Source organism: Hoplias malabaricus, chromosome 4 (assembly GCF_029633855.1).
Source record: "Hoplias malabaricus isolate fHopMal1 chromosome 4, fHopMal1.hap1, whole genome shotgun sequence".
Lineage (NCBI taxonomy): Eukaryota > Metazoa > Chordata > Actinopteri > Characiformes > Erythrinidae > Hoplias > Hoplias malabaricus.
The window spans coordinates 52,081,679-52,109,460 of NC_089803.1; the positions used below are offsets into that span (position 1 = coordinate 52,081,679).

The following is a 27,782-nucleotide window of genomic DNA, read 5'->3' on the forward strand; positions in this document are numbered from 1 at the left end:
ATCAACGGCACAATGTTTACTGGGTAGAGTCTACATTAATTATATATATATATATATATATATATATATATATATATATATATATATATATATATATATATATATACACAGTACTGTGCAAAGGTTTATGCACCAGAGACTAAGATTTAAAAAGCTATTTATCTGAGCAGTGATTATTTGCTAAAAAAACTAACAAACAAAAAATAACACCCAACATTAGAATAAAAACAAATAACATTATTCCAGTAAGTATGATATTCTGTGTGTGAATGTGTTGATTTAATTCCTCGTGGCAGTCCGTATTATTTGAGGTTATCATCCAATACCTAGTTTTACTGGTTAATAACGATTTTAAATAATGTGTGCTGTTGATTTAACAAATTCATGCAATCAAGGAAAATCTGAACAAAACATTGTTCTTCCAACTCACTCACTCCTACTACTTCTAAAATCATATATTTCTTATTTGTTATCTGTTCTTGTTATTTGTTGTATTTCTTTGTATTTACTGTGATTATATATAATTTTATACAAGCACCATGCTTATTGAGAAGGCATTAGTTTAAACATATATCATTATCTTAGGTGCCTCTGCACAGTACTGTGTGTATGAGTGATTCTTTTGTATCTAGTCTTAAGGAATTTTTAAAGAATATATTACCTTTAATAGAAAAATAATTTCATAAAATGTCTGAAATATCTTAAGTATGTCACAAGATGTTTTAAAAAAAAAATCCTTAGCCTTGGAGCTCCAGACAAGATGTCTTAGCCTATAGACTACATTTAGGTTGAATGGAAATCTGAATGAAATATTTCTCTTAATTTTTGAATGCCTTAAATCAGTGTGCACAGACACAGAACAATTTTGGGACATTTGTTTTTCTGAATCAGGAATATGTAATGAGATGTGAACAAGCCTCTGAGTTTGAGTATCCATTCTGGAAAATACTATTCTGGAGTATTATTTGTACACATATTCTTCATGTATAACTGACAACAGTAAATAATCTGGCAAAAGAATCATTTACATTTAGAATTCCAAGTTCCTTGTGAAACTAATGACATGAAAATATTTGAATATATATTAAAATCAGTAGTTTTTGTTAAGAAAATACTAGAGTGAATACCTTTAACAACTACACTACATTGGTCCAGTTCTTGTGCCCAGCAACTGACAGCAAGTATCATAAGAATCAACTTTATCCTGCTACCAACAGACATTTAGGGCCAGTTTTCCAGATAGGAATTAAAGTTTACTTCAGAATAAACAGAAGTATAAATGGAGATTCCTTTAAGCCAGCACGTATAGTCTTAAATATAAAATATAGCTCATAAGAACACAGGAATAAAAATAGATTTCCTCAAATGTTTTAAAGAGATTATTTGGCCAAACTGAGACTAGAAATCCTCCCTCATTTAAATCGGATCATTCCGCTACATCCTAGATCAGACTCCCACATACAAAAAGGTAAGACTCTTGGCCACAAACACACTGAAATAGAGAGAACTGTTAAAATAAGGAATAAAAAAAAAAAATTCTCTCCATTTCAGTTTTTGGAGCCATGGGCATATTCATGCAGTTTAAGCATTGAAAAGAAGTAGTGTGTTTGTGTGTGTGGGCAGCAGGCAGTTGGGGTGACCCATAGTTGTCACGATGGTGGGTCAGTACGGGTCCAGCTTTATCCGTCTGTGCAGGCAGCAGGTAAACACCATCCCACATATCTGAAAAACACATACACACATCAAAACACTGTATATGATGACATCTAAAACAAAAAAAAAACACACCAAAAAAAATTATAAATATATATATATATATATATATATATATATATATATATATTAATTATTATCAGTTCCACTTATGACACAAGCCCACAGGTGAATTTTAGACATTTATTTTGGTAGAAACTTTTAAATCCTGCTCAATTGCCCTGTATTACAAATGGAAACCTGGATGTTAAATTTATAGAGGTAATTTATTTGGTGGAGTTAATTCTTCCTTCATCTATGGGCCCATGGACTGAATGAATGGTGTTTGTCATAGTTCAAATTCAAATGTGAAAACAGAACAGAGACCACAAATAACAAATTGAGTTTAGCATACATTCTCATGAGAAAATGAACAGGAAAATAATACATCAAAAATGCTCGATGTTAGCAGTGCATTTCAGTAGAGGAAAGTGCTAGTCTTTAAACAGTGCTTCAGATTGGTTACATGTGTACATGGGTGTAGTCGTAGAAGCTCTCTCCTGATGGAAGCCTGTGATGAAGAGATCGAGCAGCATACAGTTACTATGGGAACCGAAGGGTAAAGCAGCCATTATGGCAGCAGTGTTGTAACTGGGTCAATTAGTATGTGTGGGAGTCTGTGTGTATGGGCATGAGTGGATAGAGCAGTTGTTAGACTGAAGCATAGAGAATAGTCTGTAAACATTCAATTACCAATTCACATTTTGTAGTGTTGTCAAAGTGCTTGTGGACTGGCTCTGATTCACAAATGCAATCTTAACTTTAGTGGAGGATGTTGCAATTCCTGAGAAAGTGTTTCCTTAGATAGTGTGTCCTAAAAACCAGCACCTAAGCTTTTTGAGAGTTGTAAAAGAATATCAATAGACCCTTCAAGGCACTTAAGGAAGGAGACAGGCTAAGAAAATACTTAGAAGGAAAAAGGTGGATCAAAATAAGAACAGCTTTTGTCAGTGTTTTCTAAAATCAATCTAAATAGGTCTATATCCATATCCCTGAGAGGGAAAAAAAAGTAACTGGTGTGTTTTGTACAGCCTGTAGCCGCATCCAGGGGGAGTATTTAGTGGGCGATTGTTTCTATAAAAGTGATGGAGCTCACTCCTACCCACAAAACACAGACATAGAACAGACCTGAAAGAGGAGAAATCTGGGAACGGAACCACAGAAATCCAGATGGAAATAAACTTGTGTGCACTTTGCAGTACATTACTGAGAAAAGTCTATATGTCACAAGTACAATTATTAATTGTAGCCCATCTGTTGCTTTTCAGCCACTTCATTTCCCACCCATCCCACTCAGATCAGATGTGTGTTTGTGACCATTCTTATAGAACATGCAGGCCCGCACCTAGAACAGCTGATTAAATCTTTTAATATACGGCAGACAAGTTTTGGCTTGTGCCATTTTCAGCTCTAAAAATCTGAAATAATCATATGATGTGTCACATGATCATCAATTTACCAACAAAAGTTCAACGCAATCAGAATATATCTACACATACAAAATAATCAGAAATCCATTCCTAATAATCTAGTTCAAAAAGCAAGATTCAATTCATCATTCATCCCTTCTGGTGTCACAGTACACAAAGTGTGAATCCAAAAATGCTTTGCGTTTTAAAGGAAAACTACGTAATATTTTTACCTTACAAGTACAGCTTCTAAATCATCGTGACGCTTCACTGAGCTGTAACAGTGAGAAGGGCCTCTGTCGTTGCTACTCGAGAACCAGTACAGCAGAAACTGCACTATGTAACTTTTGGAGGAGAGTAGCTACTAAAATATAAAACTGTTTGGATGATTTACATGAATACTAAACTTGAATAAGTTGAAAAAAAGAGCAGCCTACTGTGAAAAATTTCAATAATGAGTTTGTCAGACTACGGTTACAAGCCAGGGTACAAAAATTAGGATTCACTTATTAGAGTTTGGCTAAGCCGCAAACCGAAGCCGGGTACTTTTAGGTGGCATGTGTCAGAATTGAGCATGCAAGTGAGCACAGAGCTTGTGACCATAATAAAGCTGGTTTGTTTTATTTTATTTTTTATATATATATATATTTTTTTTTTTTTTGTGTGGGTGTGGGTGGGTTTATACTTGGAAAAATTAAGCTTGATAATCTTGTTACAAATTGCATTCCATGCAATATAAATAAACCTGATATACCTGATAAACAAACATCTGAATGCATGGAATCTGTGCTAGAGTACTTGCTAATTTAAATGCTGGCTAAAAGCTCAAAGAAATCATAGATGCATTATGAGAATGTGAGAGCTACATCTTTCAGATCTAGAAAAATAAATGGATCCCTCCATCCTATTGTGGGACAAAAAGGCTTCGCTCAATTATGCGACTGAACTTGCTTCTATTACTGCATCAACACAATTATTGTAAAATTCACTGAAATTCATCAGATCTATTCAGATCACTAATTTACAAAGGAGAAAGGGGTGACAGCACACAGTGTGCTCAGACAGCCTTCAAGGACATGATTATCGACAGTTCATTGAGTTCCAACCTTAAGTCCGGGCTTACTGGAAGAACCAACAGCACAAAAGAATTTGAATGGGCTGTCAATTTACAGTTCTTCCTCAGGCTGTGTCTCAAAGGAACAATGTGAATGGTATAGTAGTGAAGAAAGCCTAAATATTTATATAAACAGTATACAAGATCACATATAATAATATCTTTATAGAAGAACCATCATTGGATCTAATGAACGAGGGGTACCTACAAATCCATTGATACTCTACTGAATCTCAAAAATAAACTTGACATAGTATGGCGCAAACATATCACCGTTCAAAGAAAAAACATCTCCAAAATAATAACTTTATAGTAGAAAAAACGCATTAAAAAGATGTTATTCCAGGTAATTTTGGAGCAAGTTTATTGGTCCAATCATCATGAAATTTTCACACAGTGTGAATGACAGCTACTGTGTTCAAATTATCAACTAATCAACAAAAATATGGATATATATATTTTGTTGGACACTGTCACTTTGCTAACTCAAGTAATTTATCTGAACAATAACCATATTAGATTTTTAAAAATTGCAGTTTTTCCAGAAAAAATGCTTTCATTATTTCAAAGAAATAATAATAACCTAAATATGAAACAGAAGGCTTATTAAAGTGCCAAATTTAATCACAGCTACAGGTTTAAATCATTACTATTTGTATGACTGTGAGTTCCTTTAAAAATCTAATGCTACTGCAAAACTCTACATATCTTTATAACCAGGGTTGAATTGCCCAAAAAAAAAAAAATAAATAAACTTGTATCACTCAAAAGAGAGAGTGTTATGTACAGTATCTCTGGTGAGAGTTGTGTTGCCGTATAAGGAGTTAGATAAGGCAGTGTTGTCAGTGTGTTCCCTGCAGTCTTGAATTCACATTCTGAAAGCACAGCCATGATGAGACGATGACAACATGCCGCAATAACATGCACTGCACACAAACACACACACTGCAGACCTTGTCCCCTCTTGGTTGTGCAGGAGTCAAATAGTGGCACTATTCAATCAAACGTCTGAGAAGTCTTCTTCCTCTTCTTTATAAAGCAGATAAATAAAGCAGGCTGTGAGCCCCGCTCCCGCTAACTACAGACACAGGACACAAACACACACATGTGCACACACATAAAACAACTAGATCAACATGAAAAGAGAGAAGAGAATAAGAGAGAGGGATAGATAGAGAAAGAGAGAGACAGACCACAGAAAGGCAGAATTAGAAGAAACTGGACAAAACTAAGACATTGTGACAAAAACAATATATACAACAGGTATTGGACAGATATGTATGTTTGACAAATCCATATAAAGACCATGTTCCATATCTACTATGTACTTATTTGGCTGGATTTACAACCTTCTAGAAATGTTAGATTTTTTTCTTTAATGCCAATATAGGTGGATCTAAATTTATATAGTTACTGCACATAAATCAGTGGTTCCATTACTCTTTTAGGTTTCAGTATAAAGCACTTCTGGTTTTAAAACACTTAACCCCTATAACCATAATAAACACATTACCAGAAACTTTGAACAATGTAAGTTCTTCAAAAATATATGTTTAGGGCATTGTGAGAGAGACAAAAGAAACCAAGCACATTTCAAGTAAGCTTTTCTTTTTCAGAAATGGGGAAACATGCTTAGTCCCTAATGCGTTTAAAAAGATAATTTAGTCATCATTATTCCACACATCACTGTAGCATGTGCTCTGTTCTGTTCTGCGTCTTTTTTTTTTTATTATTATTTTGGTTCCTGGTTGTTTCCACGTGTTCCCTAGTGATGTGATCTTGCTGCTCTCATGTTTCTTGTGTCACATGTCTTGATTAGGTTCCATTTGTGACATTTTTTGTGTGTCATTTTATATTCCATATTGAATTATCCTGGTTGCCTGACATGTTCATCTCGAGTCTGTGCCTAGCTTTGTGCTTTCTTGTGTAGCTGTTATGTTCCAATACATTTTCACACATGAACATCTGGGGAAAAAATTGTCTTATTTTGTTACATTGTGTACATTTTAGTTTTACACTACTAAATGTGACTAAAAGCAGACTAAAGGGCTTTCCTATGTCTTGCCATCCTCAAAAACATGGGCTGCCTGTACTTAACACTGACTGGTTTGTATGGGGCATGCTTCTGAATGAACAGATTTATGTAATACCTACTACTTCTGCTTATTCATAGCTAAGACACATACACTGCTTACTTATTTATCCACACCTTATTCACGTTTTCCATTCCACCATAAGTGGTTGAATGTGTTGGGCTGGTGGATTAATTGTTTGTTCCAAACCACAAGGAGACTGGTGTTGTACTGATAATGAATTTACAAGAAAATGAAAGGTTTGCTGCTCTTTTTGGAGTAAACCGTAGTGAAATAAATCACCTGTTCACATCCAGCTCTGTCCTTTATATTGCTTTAACTTTAAAATTGATCCAAAAGACTGAACCATTCAAAAAAATGTGTTTTCACACTGAACACAAAGGGAACTTTGATTGAATTTGATCTGGACTTAGACCACCTCTTTTGGTCCTGGTTTGGACCGTGGTCTAAGGCACTTTTCACACATGCCATTCTGGTTCAGACTAAACTGAAAAGTCCAAGTGTCCAGAAGAAAAACAAGACGTGTGAAAGCATCCTTAGTTTTCCTTAGTCTTTTTTTTTAAGTTTCTTTTGTGTCTCTCATCTTAGTTTAGTCCTGTTTTTTTTCCCCTCTTATCAGTCCTGTCAGTTTTCCTTAATTTCCTCTGCTGTCTAGTAGCTTCCCGTCTTGCTGAGTCTATGTTCTTAGTCTTCAGTCTCTAGTGTAGTTTCTTTGTATTTAGACTAATGGACTAAGGAGACCATGTTAACCATTCAGTCCCTTGCAATTCCCAATCTAGACTGTCCTGTCTGTCGCTGTATTATTTAACACTATTGTCTGTCTCTGGCTGTATTTAGATATTTTAGCCTGTACTGTTGGGCATGGTTTGTATCCGAGTTTCTTTATCTCTGTTTGAGGTTTAGTTCTTACTTTTTCCTTTCTCTGTCCAAGACAATAAGAGTGTAAACAAAGAAAGATACTCTTATTGTCTCAGTTTACCTTTACCTTTAGTTATTGTTTATCCAATTGTAGTTTTTCCTTGACTGATCATTATTCTTCTTTTGTTTACATATTTCCCGGTCTGCATATTTCTTTAATAAACGGTGCATCTCTGCAGCTACTTTAAATCATCTTTAAATCTACTCCAGTTTCTTGATGCACCCCCCTTTCATGTCACTCATACTAAATAAATAAATAAATATTGCATGCAAACATACACACAGAGATCAAACAAATACAGAGATCAGTGACCAAACAAATACAGCAACACAGACAATTTACAGATTAGTCTATAACAAAAATACAATGAAATAAAAACAAATGAAAGCTAAACATTAGAGATTAACTTGTAAAACCTGTGTGTGCCTGCTAGCCCACTTTTCTTGAAATTAATGGTTGAATGTGTTTGACCTCAGTGGAGCAGCACTTGTGTTTTATTAGCATAATAATGACAGATCACTGAAGGGCTTCAGTTTAATTACTGCACTCTCTCGGGAGGTGCTTCTGCCCACTTTGAGGTTTTTACTGTAAAATCATTTCACTAATTTGTTGCAGGATTTATTTTTAGCCTGCTATTAACTGCCAAACCCCATGTTTCCACAGCAACTTGATCACATGACCTGTTTCCCAGTGAACCTGAAGAACCTGGAGAGTTATAGTGTTGTTAGCTGAGCAGACGTGATTTATTATCAACTAATACACTGTTCTTAGTACAACTCTTTGTAGGTAGTGGTGACCTAGAAACGGCTCAATTTAAGACACAACAGCTCAAAAATAGCTAAGCTTAAATTCACTATAATTACGGAGTGTAATTGGCATGCTCACATTATAGACCTCATGCTCTTAAAACAGGAGATTCCTAAAAGGTTCTTGGTTTGGAAGTTTGGGTCTAGATAGAGGACACCAACAATCAGTTCAACATACTGATATATAAACTGAAAATAAATTCATTCATTTATTTTATGGAACTGCTTTTTCGAATCCAGAGCCTATCCAGAATCACTGGGTGCACAACAGGGACACCAGTTCATCACAGGGCAATATGCACTCACTTAATCACTCACATCCAGCCAATCACAGCCAATCCACCTGTTTTTGGATTGCGAAAGAAAAAAAAATACCTGTAGGATATCCACACAGACACTCGGAGAACACAACAAACTCCTCACAAACTGACCTGAGACAGTAACCCACAACCCCAGAAACCTGGAGCTGTAACGCTTTCAATATATAAACACAGACTCCTGTATAAATACCTTTAGGTAGTTTCCCACTGTCCGTGGAGGATATAACCACTTTTATTGCTTTTAAAATATAACAGCCAGAAAGATTGTACATGTTTTACCACAAATGGGACTTTTAGCATATTACATGTTGTTATTTGACCTAGCAAGCCCAAACCTTTCCATGTTTTCCTCCATGGACTGTGTGAAGCTACCCAGAGGTCTTCATAGAGGAGTCTACATCCCTCATTCAAGTTCAGAAAGAGATCTTTGCAGGATCGGAACGAGCATCACATTTCACTGGAGTTTATTCACAGCAAACAGATCAATAGCACTTAGCAGTTCCACAGTAAATACAAGAACTAAACATGCACTTAGTCTCTCTTTCGTTCTCTCTCTCACCTGCTTTCTCTGTACAAAAATGACCAGACCTTGCTGTCATTAGCTGCATTGCATTAGTGTCTTGATTTAGGACCATGATTCACGGTAAGTGCTCATAAATATTAAAGTACACATACATTAGCATCATGTCAGGATGGACTTTTAATAACCACTTTTCCTGTAAACTAGAATCATATAAAATAAATATATAAATATATATATAATAATAAAAAATAATAAAAATAAATAAATAAAATCTATCAACCAAAACAGACATTCACGTTTCGTTAAAATAAAAACATTTACAAAATGTTTGTAAACAGATGTATGCAAAACATCCTCCACACTGAAGAAATTAAAAATGGCACATCTATGCAAATGTTCATTTACAATTGTATTTTTAACTAAACATATGCCATTTAGCTTCGGATGTGAGTGGACATAAAATAATCATTATATCTGCATAAGGAGAACTTGTAAGAACTATCTTTACATTTAATGTCATTACCATTAGCACAACAAAAGAAAAAAAAAACATATTAGCTAAACTAGCATTAAACATAAACAAATGCAATTTTGAATTAAGAGATTTTCTGAATTACCTGTAGACAGGCGACACCTATCCCTACAGCTCCAATGATAAGAAGGTGATCAGCAAGGAATTGCTCCAGTTTAGTGATACATCCGCCCTGTAAAAGACACCAAGACTTTAACCTGCATATAGCTACAGACAATGTGTGTTTGTGTTGGTCTTTGTGCTGGTCTGTAGCTGGCACGATAGCGGGTTTCCTTGGTGCTCTATATCTACTCTACTTTTGTGTGTACAAGTATTTTCTGCAAGCTTGGCAGTGCATTTGCTTTTAAGTCTGTGCGAAGAAGGCCCTGCTAAGATGCTCCCTCCTGCATTTACCAGATAAAGGCTATCTCATTCTCACTCCAGGGAGCTTTCCCCTTCAAATCACTGGCAGAACATGGCTTCTGTACATAAGAGGTACTTTGTACTTTTATGCTCCTCTTGTCGTTCTGACTAAATTATAGATGACATTCTCCATTCAAAGCACACATGACTGAGAGCAGAACGGGCACATTTATGCAATGTGTGAGAACACTCCAGACATTGGTAGGAATTTAATATTAACCCAAACAAAAAAAAAAAAAAATGATGAGATATCTGCAAAAATACTGAGTTGTGATTCTTTATCCAAATATAAATAAATCTGGCCTTATTTGAGTTAAATTTTGATAAAGCTGGATATATTCAAACCAAAACATTTAACTATTAGCATAAATTATTGTTATAATTATTAATATAATAAAATCAATATCAGTTTATTAACAGAATAATCCCAATACTAATATTCTGTCAATATTGTGCAGTTTTAATGAAGTTATACTTCTGGGAAATTCTACTTGTGTAACTAATGAAGTTTTTGCAAGGTTTATGCATGGAAGGAAATCTCTGCACTCCAGCTGGGGTTAATCCTAGCATCAACACCTTCCTCTTAGGCCCTTGGGGCCACTATAACGTTAACACAACACCTGCTAGAATTACAGCCGAAGCTTCCTAATCCAAAGCACTCCCTGGTGATGTATTAAGTCTTGCATTAAGTTAGAGCAGGGATATCCAAGTTTCAGTCATGTAACAGCAGTTCAGATGGACTGTTTTCCCTCATTTAATAACTTGAGATTTCATGGAAATAAGAATAGAATTCACATTCAACACCCACCTCCACTTTGTAGATGTTGGAAGGGTGATCTCTATATCCACATTGTGGAGTTATGGTCTTACAGCAGCTGTCGGGAACCACCCTTTTCTTCGCTTCTGGGGACAGGATGTACACACTGCTCTGCCAGTCGAAAGAGTTGTTGCTCCCACAGCACTTGAACTGAATAGTAAATGGGAGGGGGGGGGGGTCATGTTTGTGCATTGCAAATAACAAAGGGGCCCAGCAATATAAAAGAACGTTAATTGAAAAACTACCTTTAGTGTGTTTTATTTTATATGTTATACCAAATTGATGATCTCACCAAAGACATGTTTTATGTCCAAAAATGTGCTTATTTACTTTTACACTAAATCAGTATACATCTATAAACCAAAGCCTACAATGCAGTACAGTGAGATAATCTGGAAAGAACAAAAAGGCCTAGTGTGTAGTAGACAATCATAAACCTTGGGATTTGAGCAATGTAACCGTGTTCTGATGAAGCACCCTACAATACATTTTGTATCATAAAACATGAGTTCCTGATCAGGATCTAGTGTAAAGCCTAGTTAAACTGTAGAACAGAAGAGGCTTTGATTCCAACAAAGGGGAAAAACTCCCAGTTAATAATGTTCTACTATCAAAATCATTTTGGACAACAATAATGAGTGCTTTTTATAAATGTTGTAACAGCAATCCAGAACCCTTGAGCTTGTCTGTGATTGTTCTTATTTTAACTGTTCGTATGCCACACAGTTGTTGGTGTCTCAGAAGCAAGTTTATTTGGATTTACGTAATAAAAATAGGTGTGACGCGAGGCAAGAATGTGATTTGAAAAGTAGATTTTTCTCCAAATTACTACATTAAACCTCTTTTGGGCCCAGTTTTGTTTTTTTGTTTTTTTTTTTATATCTAGAGCGGTTCGTTTCAGAGAGCTGCTGAGACTGCAGATTCTCTTACATCCTGCTGCAGTCGATCCACTGCCTGAGTGATGCCCTCCTTCCCTGGCTGAGCATAGTTCTTTGTCATCGTCTCACTCAGGTGCTGCTTCAGTTCCTCGCTCAACTGAAGAAGATAAAAAAGGTTGCAGTATAAAATATAAATGCAGGGAGAGCAAGGGATTCATATTAAGATAGAAAAACAGAGTGGGAACAGAAGGGTGAGAGACAGTCAAGAGGTGTAGGAGAGTGTGAGAGCGAGAAAGACTGTGATGAAGCTGTCATATCTCTTAAATAGATCTTATCACAGCAGCTAGTGCACTTTTCACTAAGTGTGGAAAAGCATAGCACTCTGCTCTCTTAAAGCCCTGCCATGTGGAACAGTGAGCCTAGAATTAAAGGTCCTGCAAGAAGCCTGTAGAAGACTTGAAATAATAATAATAATAATAATAATAATAATAAATACATAATGAATATGAAAATACTCAGTTAAGGACTTATTTTAACTTTTTTGTATTTTAAGTTAAATCTCCGCATTTATTTTAACTGTCATTTCTGTTGGAGCAAAATTTGAATTAAATGGCAAAATCATAATTAACTAGGAAATAATGTGGAAGAATTTGATAGAAAGCACCTCATGTAAAATGACCTTTCACTCACTCACATATAACCAAATAGTTCACAAATGGGCCTTGCTCTTATTTTATACAGTTTCTATCACTGACATTATCAAATTCATCATTCATTCATTTATTATCTGTAACCGCTTATCCAGTTCAGGGTCGCGGTGGATCCAGAGCCTACCTGGAATCATTGGGCGCAAGGCAGGAATACACCCTGGAGGGGGCGCCAGTCCTTCACAGGGCAACACACACACACACACACTCGCACCTACGGACACTTTTGATTCGCCAATCCACCTACCAACGTGTGTTTTTGGACTGTGGGAAGAAACCGGAGCACCCGGAGGAAACCCACATGGACACGGGGAGAACACACCAACTCCTCACAGACAGTCACCCGGAGCGGGAATCGAACCCACAACCTCCAGGTCCCTGGAGCTGTGTGACTGTGACACTAGCTGCTGCGCCACTGTGCCGCCTATCAAATTCTGTTTAAAAAAAAAAAAAAAAAAAAGTTTTCAGTTTCTGGCCAAAGAGACATTCAGGATATTTGAGTGGTGAAGCTCTGAGATTAGCAGGTACAGTGTGGCATGTGAAAGCCCTGTTCCTGATGTATTTTGAAGTTTAAATGTGTTGGACTTGGGTTCTCCATTGAGGTTCTCCCATTCTTTTTAACAAATTGTATCGCTTTTTAAATAACCTTTCCTTTCATTACCTATTAAAAGTTTACATGCTGCAGTAACCCACTCAGCTTGTTGACAGATTTAGCACCATGTCCACAAGGCCCACGCTTGAAAATAACGGATGTGTGGGAAATAAACAGCAAATTGGTGAAGGAAAGAACAGTTTAGTGAAGCCATACTTATTTGTAATATATTTGCAATTATGTTTAAAATTGCTATCATAAAAATAAAACCTTGTGGGTATTTTCATCATTTTTCACATAATTGAAAAAAATCTACCCTTAGCATTGTGTCAAATTTGTAAAAGCCAACACTCAAATATTATCTGGTCATTAGCAGTCTCATGGTCAGAAATGGAGTAGTTAACTGACCCCCACCCCCCCCCCAAAAAAAAATGCATGACATCTGATGTAAATACACATGTATACATTGCACAGAGAATGAAAACAGCCCTCATAAAATGGCCAGGGAATGGAAACTGAAGGATGGTGATTCTCATATAGTGAACTGCGAGGATACACAGATCAATTATAAAATCAAGACCGCTTCCTTTTTTCTACACTCACTGTCCATTCTCCCAGCTTCACTGATCACACAGGAGCACTGTAGTCCATCTATTGCTCTACACAAATTGTTTGCCCCCTTTCACCCTGTTCCTTGATGGTCAGGACCACCACAGAGCAGGGATAATTTGGGTGGTGTATCATTCGGTAATGACACTGACAAAGTGGTGTTTTGTGTGTGTTGTGTGTGTGTTGTGCACTGATACAAGTGGATTAGACACAGCAGGCTTGCTGGAGTTTTTAAAGCCCTCGGTGTCACTGCTGAATGAGAATAGTTAATTGGTGTATATATGCTCTAAAATGTGTGAAATATTGCCATGACAGTGTGTGTTTGATGTCAGTGCAGTGCAGTATTTGCCATGACAGTGTGTTATTTATGTCTGATGGCTCACCTTCTGATAATACACATATGCCAGAATTCCTGCCACAAGTTCAATGAGGAATATCAGCAGCAAACAGGAAAAGTACTACAGGGCGACAGAAACAAAAAATTAAACATTCATAAGTATCACAAGCTCCTATTGCACACAAACTGTTACATTTACCTCACTGTAATGACTCTTCCAACATACACAACAAGCATGGAAAATTTTACACACACTCAGTTGTGTAATATAAAGAAAATTAGCTGTTTACACAAAATCAAATAATTCAAGCCGGAAAGAAAAGAAAGGCCTGAAAAAGGAATATGAAAAAGACAAAGTGACATTCTTCTAGAAAAAGTATGAACTACAGCTAATTCATCATGATTTACTAGAGAATACGAAAAGGTGGAGACAAACAGAGAGAGAGAGAGACAGAGAGACAGAGAGACAGAGAAACACAACAGTGTGATAACAGCCTATGGCCTGCCTTTGGAAATGACAGCTTAATGTTTTTTAAGGTGAGGGCAAATTTTTGTGCCACTTAAAATGCATAGAGTTTATAACAGGAAGTCAAGACATTTCAGCCACAAAACACAATATGGGAAGTACTTAATGCCTATTTTGACTGAAAATTATATAAATAACTCTGACTCTAGCATATAACTGAATATATTACTCTCATAGCAGTTACCGAATAACTGGCAGTAGTTACTAATTAACTCAGGTTGTTAAAGTCTTAAATTAATATTTTACCTAAGGTTATTTAAACTTTATTTACACACAAAACTAGCCCAAGAACAGAACAAGGTTACTGTTCCAACTTCTAATGAACATACGTATTGTAAAACTTAAGAATATCTCGTCATCTCTTTGGTTCCTATCATTGTCATCGCCAACTTTTTGGATTTATTTGATTTTACACCATGTATTGGAACATCTCTGTGAATATCTGATTGAATTCAGCTACATAAAATTTTAGTATGGTCAAGTATTGATGTTGGATGAGTGACAATCACCCATTAAACTATTCCCAAAGGTATTAGACATTCCATCACTCTCATTAAATAAATACAATAAAATAATAATAGTAATAATTATTAACTTTTTTATATAAGGTTTATTCAGTTCTTTACAGAAATTATTTAAAACAAAAACTATAAAATAAGTAATGTAAAGCTATTAAAGTCATAAATTCATATCTTGTATAATATCCACTTTCAGTTCCTTCCTAGGTATCAAAACATATAATGCCTTTTTTATATAAAGCAATATTGACTCCTGTTAATAGTGGTTTCTTAGTGCATTAGCATTTGGGATTCAATTATATTTATATGCTGAATCCTTTAATATTGACAGACTCTTACCTGCATTTCTCTTACAATGTAAATCTCTAAACTGAGCTGAACGACCTCAAGCACAATTTTGCTGGCTTGGGTTACAGTACGTGTGAAAGTTTGTGGACACCCACTCACACAATGTTACTTCTGAAATTAAATATATTTAAAAGGAGTTTGTCCAGTTTTTGATGCAGAAACAGCTTGTAGTCTTTAGTGAAGGATTTATTGTTAATATTCACTATCAGTATATTAATACTTTAAATGTAACACTACTTTGAGGATTTCATTGCATTTAATCAAAAACTTAAGGCACAACTTCTATAGCACTTTAACTGAATATTCCGGATATTTCTGTTGCAGTGCAATCTCTATTTGTGGCTTTATTTTAGGCAATGATTTTGGGGCTTGAATGATTTCATCTTTTAGTTCTGAATGTTTTTTTTTCTGTGCAACAAACATCAACAAAGTATTTTGACACCTTTTTTTTATTAGATCAGTGGCATGTTTCACCCAGAAACAGGATTCAAAGACTAATATTTAAGAAAACAAGGAGACGTAGGACTGAGAAAAGAATCAGGACTTTTGTTATTTCCTCACTCTGTATTATTAGATACAAGCTAATCAGCCTCTTACTGTAACTATGTGTGTTACTCCCATGGGAAAGAACACACACACACAGACATAAACACGTTAATTTGACATTGCATAAGCACCTTCACTATCATTAACTCTCACCTGCACTATCATTAAGTGTTTGTGTCTATGTTTGTCTGTGTGTGTGCTTGTCTTTGTTCTTCCCGCTGGGAGTAATATTTATATAGTTGTGGTAAGAGGTTAATTAGCTTGTTTCTAACGTGCAGCTCAGATATCTAACAGAGCTCACTCAAACACGCACACACACAACATAAATGAACAGAAAATAAATAAAAGAAAATTAAAACAAAAAAGCAAGGAGGCTATACTAATTATATGAAAAAGAGTGGTGTAACTGATGTGTAAGGACAGAAAGAAACAAAGGCGATTTCAGGACAACAGTCAGCTTACACACACGCATTCACACACACACACATGCAAGGCTAATTAAGTCAGCTTGTCAACCAGGTTGGAGACAAAGGCTTTACAAAGGGGATAGCAAACCGTAGGCCAATCAAACAGCAGTACAGCTGCTGGCTGTGTTCTGACCGTGGCAAAAGTGTGTCTGTGGCCCTAAATGCATAAAAACAAAAGTGTGTGTGTGTGTGTGTGTGTATTTATGATTAGATGTAAATCAAGGACAGTAGTTCCCTTATGTAAGGGGAATACTAAACGTGCCTCTCACTAAATGACATTCAGATCACCCTTCTCTGAAGATAATGGTGCTGCTTCCATAAATCACTCTCACCTAAACATGGCAAAACAAACCCACAAACACAAAAGAGAGCCAGAAACACTCAGAAGTGGTGCCCTACCTTTTCCTGAGTGTCATGCATCACAGTGAAGGCTGGCTATAAATAGCACAGCTGCAGTGGGAGTCACAACCTTGTTCCTTTGTCTGTCCCTCCCTCTCATTCTTTCTCACTCTCTTTATTACTTTCTGATTCTCTCTCTCTCTCTCTCTCTCTCTCTCTCTCTCTCTCTCTCTCTCTCTCTCTCTCTCTCTCTCTCTCTCTCTCTCTCTCTCTCAAGCAGATGTCCTTAATCTCATCTGTCAGGGCAGATGAGATACTGGATTGCAGACAGTGACTGGCCAGCCCATCAGAAGAGGGACAGGAAACTCTTCCTAAACCAGAAGCTTTTAAATTATACCCATTAAAATATCCATTAAATATAATATGGCCATTAATATATATATAAAACGAATGATCAGTGATCATTTTTAAAGTATTCAGTGAAGTTTTAAAGTATCTCAAGCGCAGGAGTGACCGATGAAATAAAGATGGAATGATCAATGGATTAGGAACACCTACCTTGTATCTACAGTCATTGTACATTTTATCGGTTCCACTGACCATACAGCAGCACTTTGTAGTTCTACCCAGGGATGGGCGATATCTACATTTAACATAACGTCAAACCTTCTCAAAATATTAACATGGTATACAGTATTACTGTGGACTGGGGGGTGAGATTGTACACTGTTGGGCTGTGTGAGCTTCATGAGAAAGCAAACTTAAGTGACTGGTAATATACAGAAATATTTGAAAATAAGATGGTTCTACACTGTTTAGAATCATAGCTGGTCAGCTAACAGGCACTTGTGGTTTAGCACACTTAAGCAGAAGGTTTTGTGAACTGAGGTTCAAAACACACATTTACCAGATAAAGCCTCATACCTGTGAGCATAAAGTCACGTGAAGCGTCTTCTGAGTACTTTGACTTTTTACAGCTTCATTCCACTCTCTTTTATCTCAAACTTAGCATTAAACTCACAACTGCTTTGGGCTACTGGGCTTGTGTTTTTTTCCCTACCCATTTTCAGATTGTGACATCACCAGTCAGTGAGCTCCCACAGCACCCCCTCTCTGTGGCTCTCTTAAATACACATGAATGAACTTTTTATCTGTGTCCTTAGACACAGAAAAAACATTTGACACACCACACACACCTAATAAATAGTGCCATTTTGAGATACCATCCACATTTTTAAATATCACGGTATATGGTATTACCATTATACTGCCCAACCCAAGTGCAACAGACTGTAGTCCACCTTTTTCTATCCCCATTTTACCCTGCTCTGTAGTGGTCAGGACACTCCCATCCTATAAGGGTTAACCAGTGAGCAAATAAGCAGTTCATGGCTCAATTAGACCATTCCTACCGTGGACAAGAGACTTCTCTGCTCACGGATGACCGCACAGCATCCCAGGAATCCAGTGACCATGACCAGTGCACCAGCCAGGATGAGGATGTAGGCTGACACAGCGAACGTGCTGGAGGCCAACAAGCTCAGGTAATCTCCTTTATCAATCAGAGTCCAGATACCCACCCCCATCACCACACCTCCACCCATCTGAGAGAGAGAGCAAAAGATATACATGCAAAATGAATTAAAAGTATAAACTAAAAACACTTCAGTCAATCAATATAAACAGAATACTCAGTTAGCTATAAAATTCAATCCCTCAGTTTTTATTCTATGTATTAGTATTCTTCATAAATTGTCGGAATATATTTACATGGACAGGTATATAATTCAAAGCAACAGAAGTTCATGAGATTTTTCACTGGAATTTATGTCAAGAGATTTAAAAAAGTATAATGATCAATCATCCATCAATCAATGAAGCACAAAACTACCCTTCCATTTGAACTATTAAAAACATTCCTCAAATATTTTTCATAAATAAATTTTCTCAAATTTCTCAGCAGTTACAGAGAGGTGAGCTTCCTTGTTATTCTTGCAGAAAGAGGTTAGGCACAACAGTTCTGCACCTATCAATTACCAATCATTACAGAAGATGTACCTATAGGTGATAATGCACCATGTTCCTGTTACTGTTGCAAATGATACAACATCCAAATAATATCTGGTCAGTGGTTCAATGGTGGTTTTCTACTGATGGATTGGGAAATGGATGCAACAATTAGATGTCATACCTCAATTTTAAACATTTGATTTATGTTTTGAGAACTTAAAGGGTAGTTTATTTTAATATTTTTTTATTTTTCATCATTCATTCATTGTCTGTAACCGCTTATCCAGTTCAGGGTCGCGGTGGGTCCAGAGCCTACCTGGAATCATTGGGCGCAAGGGAGAGAAACGAAACGACGTGACTAGGAATAAGAAAGACACAAACCGACATGACTAGGAAACAAAACGACTTGACTTGGAGCGGGAAAGAAACAACATGACATGACTAGGAATGAGAATGAAACAAAACGACGAGACTTAAATACATGAACAGACGAGACACACCTGAAACAGATAACGAGGCTTAAGGACAAGGAGGCGGATCAAAGGCGGGACAAGGGCAGAGACATGGACAATAATAGACAGAGCCATGTGCAGAGAGAGCACATGGCGGGGAAAACAGGCATGACAGGACGAGTGCGTGACAGTGGAATTGTGTGTTTAAGGAAGAAATGACATTTGTTTGTAACTGGCTGAAGTTTAACTTTTTTTTTTTTTTGGCTAAAGTTTAGCTTTTTTTTGGCTCAAGTTTTTATTCAGTGTTTGAATTACCACAAAAACTCAAGTATGTAGAATTATTTAGATTTGTAGCACTTTTAGTCTGTGTTTCTTTCATGCAATTCTCCCAAATTTGGCATCAGGTCCACGTTAGGTAAAACAAAATAGCAAAAACAAGTTATATTACCCACCTATGGTGCAGAGCAGAGCATGAGAAAGCCTAGTATACCAGGCATAACATAACTGTGTTTTTAGCCATTTACAGACACAGAGGCTTCGTAACACATTAGACCAAATTCAAGCATGGAAACCAACTGGAGAGCAAGCAAATAGCAAGGAAACATCCTCAGAATTTTATAAAGTTTTTTTTTTTTTTTCCATTAACATCATGAACGTTGCCTTTAACACAGAGGTGTAATTGATAGTTCTACAATTACTGACTATAGACCATCTGTTGCTCTGCAAGCTTTGTTAACTCCCCATCACCCTGTTCTGTGATCATAACCCACAAAAAGACAACAGATTTTATTATGGTATTATGGGATTGTTCTCAGTGCTGCAGTGCCACTGATGTCATAGTGTGTTGTAATGGTATAATTGGATCAGACATAGCAGTGCTGTTGGAGTTTAAACCCCTCACTGTGAATAGTCGTCCAATCAAAAATATCCAGCCAGCAGTGTCCTACGAACAGCATCATTTAACCAATGATGGACTAGAGAATAACCAACACAAACTGTGAAGCAACAGATGAGCTACTACCTCTGACTTTGTATATACAAGGTGGACCAAACATATTTGTCTACGGTGTTTAAAAATTTCAGGAACACTGTCTGAACCACTTTTCACACTGGCAACATGTTGCCATCACCACATATCAGTGCAGTGCTATAATCCACCACCCAAATAATACCAGATTTCGGGTGGTCCTATACGCAGCACTGAGCAAACATAGGAAACACTATTCAGTTATATGACAATGGCCAATACCTTTCTTAGTCCTGGCAAAAAACACTGAATCTAATGTGTTTCTGGAGCATTTTATAGGTTTCCACACTTGTGTTTTTAACAGCTTCCATTTTTGATATCAATCTGACTTTAAGTTTGATCTAAGTAACCCACAACACAAAAAGTTGAGGAGGTCTGGAGTCAGTGGCCAGTAAACTATTAGGAAAGCATCAGCATTTCAAAACCTAGTGAGCTCACAATGCAAAGAGAATATTATATCTTGATATACACACTCCTGATAAGTAGGTTGTCTTAATACTTACACTCTCAAAAACAGGCTACAGTGCCAATACATTATTGTCAATAAAAGGTCAATATTATCTGACATCGGCGAATCCCGAATATAGATTATTTGTCATGTATACATGTAATTGTATAATTACATCTGAATAGTAGTCAAACATAAGGATTCTCAAATTCTAAGCCTTAACACACCCTCGCAGTTGTTTGTCACTGAGAGGCATTAGTCTATTTTTCCTTTCTGACCTATTCCCTCTTCTTTTGTAAGTTGAGGAAATTCCTCTGAAGTCATTCCTGACTTTTATTTGCTCTCCTCCCTGGCCTAAACAAAAACCAGTGTTACAAAGACACTCCAGGGGCTTCTGTACAGGAGCTGCCCTGCATACCACACACTGCAGTGTTTCTGCCCACTCCACTGCCAGAAAGACCCCAAGATTCATCTGATGCCATCTGAAAAATGTCTTCACGAACTGTACAGCATGAAAGGGACAAAGCTGGTATTTGCTCAAATGGTTTCAGTTAGAAGAAATTGGCAGCTTATGTGAACAAATGCAATATTCTAACAAACAAACAGCAAAAACCCACAAAGCCGAACATAAACATGATCATACAAAAATGTGTTTTTCAACCTAATATCAACTACTTGCTATGAATGCATGAATTACAACGTGACTAATCGTTTCTGCTCATTGCAAAGCCTTAGCCTCAAGGCTGACATTGTAAGTAATAACATATTTGTTAAGCATGGCAAATCATTTTTTTTTTTTTTATTAAAATAAATATTGAATACTTGTTCATTACTTCTCATTTCAAGGAACACTATGTAGTATTTCTACCTAAAAATTACAGCTTCCAAATGAATGTGATGGTCCAGGGAGCTGTAATAGGAAGAAGGGAGAGCTCAGGAGACAAAGAAAAAAGACAAATCTTACATTGTATTGTTTTTACAGAATGCCTTTTGAAGGGGACAAATTAGAATCATTTTTCCACAAGTTAACCCAGCTCCCTGGAGTCTTAATGGAAAATCTGTGACATGCTTTGGTCAAAATACAACAAGGATCAAAGAACACAGCATCATCCCCCCTGTATAAACAGGCCTGTTCAGAACGACCAGTTTTAGAATTTTCCCATTTATATGAGAAAAAGCCACAACTCATGTTTTATCAGTACACCTATTTCCGTTCACCCTTTAACTTCTTTTGATGTTCTCATGTGACTTGTTATATCCAATGTTTTCAACTTTAGGCAGGCCACAAAAAAAATCATTGAGGGTTTTTTTTTGTTTGTTTGTATGTATCTTTACACTTATATAGCGCCTTTCTAGACACCCAAGGACGCTTTACAATCTACACTGCTCAGAACGCTCAGAACACTCAATCCACACACACACTGGTGAGAAGCAGCAGCCAAACACGCACAGCGTACTCTCAACCAGGAACGACCGTCCACCTGGAGGACTGCATCGGGCACTAGGATTTCACCCAGGACAGAATGCCAATCCATATCTGGGCACACACATACAGACATTCATTCACATACACACTCAGTCTCTCACACACCAGGACAGTTATTAGAGAAGCCAATTCACCTACCCTCCATGTTTTGGACTGTGGGAGGAAACCGGAGACCCCGGAGAAAACCCACGCAGACACAGCGAAAACATGGAAACTCCACCCAGATGGGATTTGAACCCAAGATTCCAGCGCTGGGAGGCGAACGTGCTAACCACTAAGCCACCGTGCCGCCCAAAAATGCCGTTTGTGGGTTGGAAGTCTCCAGATCCAGTGCTAATTTGCTGAAAAAGTGATTTTTTTTTCTTTTCATAATATGTCCCTTCTAATATAAACAATTAAACCACATTCTAACCAGATGTTACAGACTTAAAAGGCATATGCATGTACTTGTGGACCACTGATCTAGAAGACAGTCTTTTTCTTCAAACAGCATGTTTCACTTGACAAGGTGCTGCTTCATGAACAGATGTGTGATCTATTATGAACTGTGTCTTAAGGAGTGTCTGCCTTCATTTCCTGAGTGCAGGTCACCGGGGTCTTCTTTATGGATTTATGCAAAGCCTCTTCCTGACACTGTCAAAATTCACCAAGGATAAGTGTCAGGTTGTGTCTAGCGCTATACTCCGATTTGTATGACAATGAAAATGAATGAAAGTACAAAACATGATGCGAGCTTAGTGCTTTCTGTCTTTGCTGCCCCCCCCCCCCAAAATAAAAAAGAAAATGGAAAAAAAAAACTCCACAAACAGATTCAACTCTAGAGGGTGCTGTCCCAGTTCATGAGCAGCTGCACTACAAGATTGGAAGAGAAAGAGAGAGGGAGGGGAGCAGTGAAGAGAGTTATGAGTCGGGACCCCTACAGCGTAACTGACAGTGAGGCAAAATCAAACACACTTGCATAGAAACACACAGTGTAACTCCACATGTGGTTTTCACCCTTTTTCAGCACTCAGTAATTTATCACAGATACTCATACCAGCACCAGGCTCTAAGAGGCATCACGGCTATTCCTAACTTACATACACAACTTTAAAAGGGTTCCTTAACCCCTTTCTCTCACTTATTTCTGGGTTCTATTTGTGTGCCTCCAGCAACAATGCCCTTCATATCAACCTAGTACACATGCTGTAATGAACACACAGTTTATGCCATTTGTTCATATGGGGGAATGAAAAACTACATACAACCAAGGGGTGTGACAAGTAAAATACACTACATACATTTAAAAATGTATTATTAGATTTCACATTGTAGATTCTCTGACACCTTGCTCTTTCTTTTTGAACATGGGCCCATTTTTTCCGGCTCTCTACCTGACTTTTGTACCTGTGTTTGCACATTGTTCCTATAGAAGTTCTGCTTATGGATCCTAACCTTCCACCTGGTACTGATCTGTCACACATTGTATTGGATGTTTGCTTCCGTGCAAGTCACCAAATTATTAGGCTACATTTGTACCACGGTCCTCATGCCTTATTTTGAAACTAAAACAGGGCCCTCTGTCTCTCGCTCCATCTCTTTATTTCTCTCTCTCTCTCTGTCAGGTTTCATAGTTCAAAACTGCAATGAGACAGTTAAAAATATAAACATCACACAATTCCCCCTACTCTATCTGCAGCACGCTAAAACATAAGACAGCTGGAACTCTAAGTAACACTGATAAAGTGGTAAAAACTGCAGCTTGAGGAGCATTCACAGTGCAGACTTACCCAAAAGAGAAAATTAAAGACAAAGAGGAGGTACTTCAGACACACTGTTATCCAGTCATCCTGGTCATCTTTATACATGCTCCCCATCTTTTTTGCTCAACCTGAGAGGGAGAAAGATAGATACACACTGTAAAAACTAAAGAATATTAACCAAGATGTCTTCAAATTATTAGTTTATTCAACATCCAAGTTTTTGCTCATAAAAAGGTTACAAGCAATCAAACCCAATTTGCAAGATCAGAAATTGGTCACATCTTGTGTAGCCATGTTTATTGTTTTAGTAATTATAATACACTGAAGTATGCTGAAGGTGGGAAGGAAAGAAATGCCTTGCACTGAATGAGTCACTTGTTCAGAGATCAGTATGAATCAGCTTTAAAACCACATAAAAATGCAGCTTGCCTTCATTTGGGAAGGTTTTTTTTAACCATATTGTACCTGTAAAACTACAGAATTTATAAATCAGTCTTACACCTGTTCCTCATTCTAAGAGTTCTCATTCTACAGTAAAGGAGTAATGTTTGCTTTCAATATGCATTACACAGTCACATTTCACATTATAAGCAACAAGTCTTCTGCTCTTGTCTAAGTACAAAAAAAAATAAACAAAATAAAGTCACACTACAGAAAAGTCAGATGGAGTTAACTGAAATAATAATTTAATAAAGATTGGGCACTGCATTTTGGAGAAAGAGAAAGATGGATGTTAGGAAGGGGTGGCAAACATCAAAGACAAAAGCAATAAGAGGCCATTGAAAGGTTTTTATTGGAGAGACAGCAGTCAAAAGCTGTTGTTTGCAGTGACATTTTAATTAGCAGCTGTGGCCCATACACTCCCTCTGCATTCGAGTGACATGGACCATCTGAGTGCTAAGTGTGAAAGCACTGTGTCAAAACAACAGCCAAATAATGCCTCAGAAATAATGGTGTATAGGGACATTCAAAAATATATGCTGGAAAATACACACACACATACACAAAATACACAAAGTCCATGGAGGTGGTTTTAAATTTAAAGAAACACAGATGGATGCAGGTCATTACAATGGTGACTGACATTTTCAGCAGCTTTAAATAAAGTATTATATTCTATAACAATACGGCTCATCCAGGAGACGCCTAGAGCGTTCTCATTGCAGAAAGCACATTCATATTCAGCAGATATAATCTATGTTTACATATTTCGCTGAGAGTAAATGGATGATCTATTGGTTTCCTGCCTGTTATTGAAAAGTGGAGAAAGCCATTCCAACATCTCTGGAGTAATCAGAGAAAGTGCTCCCTGAAGAGAATTCCTTATTCTGAACAATAAATATAGATTTTCTGTACAAGATAAATAATGTCTATTTGCAGTCAAAAGGCTGTATATTCTACGTGATTCTCAATATGAAATCATGCATGACATTATACATAAATACATATTTCTGAAAAATAACACAGAAAGTAAACTTCCATTAATGTAGGTTACTAAAATCTAAAAAGTAATTATGGAAAGCCTACATTTAATACAGCATTTCTTTACTGTTTTAAAGTTTTAAAACACTTTCCACCAATATCCTAAATACATACATTTATGTTGTCTCAAAAAACAATGGATTTGTTAATATCCTCCTCTTCAGCTCCACCTATTTACTCTGACGTTACTGACGTTATAAACTATGTTTCCACAGAATGTTCATAAATTTACCACATTGTGAGTCCGGACTCTCTCTCAGTTTAATATCTAAACTTGTAATAACCAAAATTAAGCTGAAATTTTACTCTATTTTCTAAAAGGTTATATTAACAGGACGTCTAACTATAAATAACATTACAGGAAGCTAAAATATAATTCTGGAAGCCGATTAGCATTTAAACTCCTCAAATGATCCCAAGTGTGTGTTTGGTACATCAGCCATAGAACACAGAACTGTACGGGATTCACACTGGTGACTGAAACATTGTTGGTGTTCAAAGACAGTAAAAACACATTCATATGCATTCACTTATTTGTTTATAATTTGCTAAAATGGCTTCAGTGATTATCTAAAGTGGTAGCATCTATTGCTAAAGATGAAAAAAAAAAAAAAAAAAAAACTTCCTCTTTAACATAGAGACTAAAAATTACAGCCAGTCTGATTAGTTTCCAAAACAGATTTTTATATTTAATGACATACATTTTTTTTCCTTCTTAAATATGTTTTAGTAGGCGCTTAAACATTTTCCATAAGCAACATTACTACCAGATTTTTCCAACAGAATTTTATTGTAGTGACAGTAAGTGATAACTGCCATATGACAATTATGATCAATTATCATAAATAACCAATATTCATTCACAAGGCATGTCTATGCTGAGGAAGTTGCCCTTAAGAGCTGTTGATATCAGATACTGTGGAGATAAAAGCAAAATTTAGTTACACTATTTTCTGATTTGTTTATATTAATGCTGTATTTAGTCTAACTTTAAAACCCCTCCATTAAAAATCAATGTTTTACAATGTTAACATGTCCATGTGGTATTGTATGCAGTACAAGTAACAGGTAATGTGCACATTAATAATCAATTGCTAAGCATTTCAGCTTAAAAGAGATGTTCTAAAGACTCAAACTCCTGAACTTAGGTGACCAGGGTTTCTTACGTCATAAATCTTAGGGGAAAAACCTTGTAAACTTGTGGAGTGGGGTTTTTTTCGAGCTGCAGGCGAGTACCAGGGGTTATGTTTCACACCTAACTGAATGAAGGTGAAGGGGTACAGTTACATCTTAAACCACTGGGTTTCTTTGAAATAACCTGTAAATATATAATTTTAATGAACAGATTTGTTTTTAGGTTAATGAATAACTGGAGGGAAGCTTTAATTAACTTTTAAAGTTAACAGGGGCTTGAGAGTAGGTCGTCTGTTGTTTGCCCCTCACAAACTGTGCACTTTATAGAGGGCCTTATGGCGGGAATACTGTTTATCTCAGGTCAGAATTTAAGATGAATCTGTTGTAGTACTACATGGCGGAGGAGGCGGTTATAGCCAGTGTGATATCTGGGCCGGGCCTCTGGTTCTGGCTCTGTAGCTCAATGCTGAGCTACAGATTTTTTTCACCGGAAACCCTCGCAGTTTCCTTTCATTCAGAGCGAGCTGATATAGGGTTTATAAAACGCACGTAGCTTGCAAATTCATGGTCATATGATGGAAAACAACCTTAACCCCCCACAAACGGGATGTAAAACATCTGACCGCTAAAATGTCTGTCTTATCCCCGCTCGAGCACAACGCATTCGCAACAGTAAAAAAAACACCGAGCTCAGAGGCTACAGCGCTTCGTCCCCGACTTCAAACGTTTATCATGAATACAGTTATATATAAACTACCTTTCGCCGCTGTAAGGGCAGAACTACAGGTAAATGTACAGTTAAAGTTTCCAAAATGGAGACATGGGTGTTTAGCTTTGCTTTTTTTCTTTCAACACCTGCTACTTCTCCGGCGCGTGCGTGAGGAAAGTGCCAGAAAGTAACGTTCAGAACAATCGCTAATTTATAGATTGGACAAAAAAAAAGAGGTAAAAGTGAAAAGTCCGCCCAAAGAACTCACCCAGAACAAGTCGTATCCGAGATTTTCTAAGAAAACGCGACTACAGTGTGTGTGTGTGTGAGAGAGAGAGAGAGAGTATATATATATGTGAGTGTAAGTCCTCAGCAGCGGCGCCGTGTCCAGTCGATGAGGAGAGCAGGGTCACTGCAACTGGGGGAAAAGGAGGAGGATGAAGATGGCTGCTCCTCCCACTGTCACCACTTCACAAACTAATCACTACTACCTGAAGAACTATTTAAAACCCCACACTAGTGTTCAATGTTCAAGTTTTAAACTTGTTAACATGCTCATATATGTGTGTGTGTTTTGTTTTGTTTTTCAATATATAAGCTAGAATACATATCAGGACGTGCCTGAAACTTTCCAGTTTGAAACTGCAGTGTTTCAAAGACGGTCTTAAATGGACAGAAAGCCTGAGTTTCTTACATCATAAACCTAAGGAACAAATCACATCAACTTGCAAGGCCTTT

At 36.9% G+C, this 27,782-nt stretch overlaps 1 protein-coding gene across 1 annotated transcript; it reads right to left on the reverse strand.

Annotated features, from left to right (window-relative positions):
- Positions 1-158: 158 nt before the first annotated feature.
- tspan11 (tetraspanin 11) lies at positions 159-27,452 on the reverse strand. The gene is made up of 8 exons (XM_066669241.1): positions 27,313-27,452; positions 23,747-23,847; positions 17,967-18,158; positions 13,857-13,931; positions 11,618-11,722; positions 10,679-10,837; positions 9,554-9,640; positions 159-1,722 (listed from the first exon to the last, which is right to left on the reverse strand). The coding sequence occupies exons 2-8, from the start codon at positions 23,831-23,833 to the stop codon at positions 1,663-1,665; spliced, it is 765 nt and encodes a 254-aa protein (XP_066525338.1). The 5' UTR covers positions 23,834-23,847; positions 27,313-27,452; the 3' UTR covers positions 159-1,662.
- Between the last annotated feature and the right edge of the window lie 330 nt (positions 27,453-27,782).

Coding starts and splice junctions, on each gene's coding strand:
- tspan11 (XM_066669241.1), bottom strand. CDS start 23,833: ATGGGGAGCATGTATAAAGATGACCAGGATGACTGGATAACAGTGTGT. Junction 10,838..11,617: donor TGGATCGACTGCAGCAGGAT/GTAAGAGAATCT, acceptor TTTACTATTCAG/TTCAAGTGCTGTGGGAGCAA. Junction 1,723..9,553: donor TAGGTGTCGCCTGTCTACAG/GTAATTCAGAAA, acceptor TGTGTTTTTCAG/ATATGTGGGATGGTGTTTAC.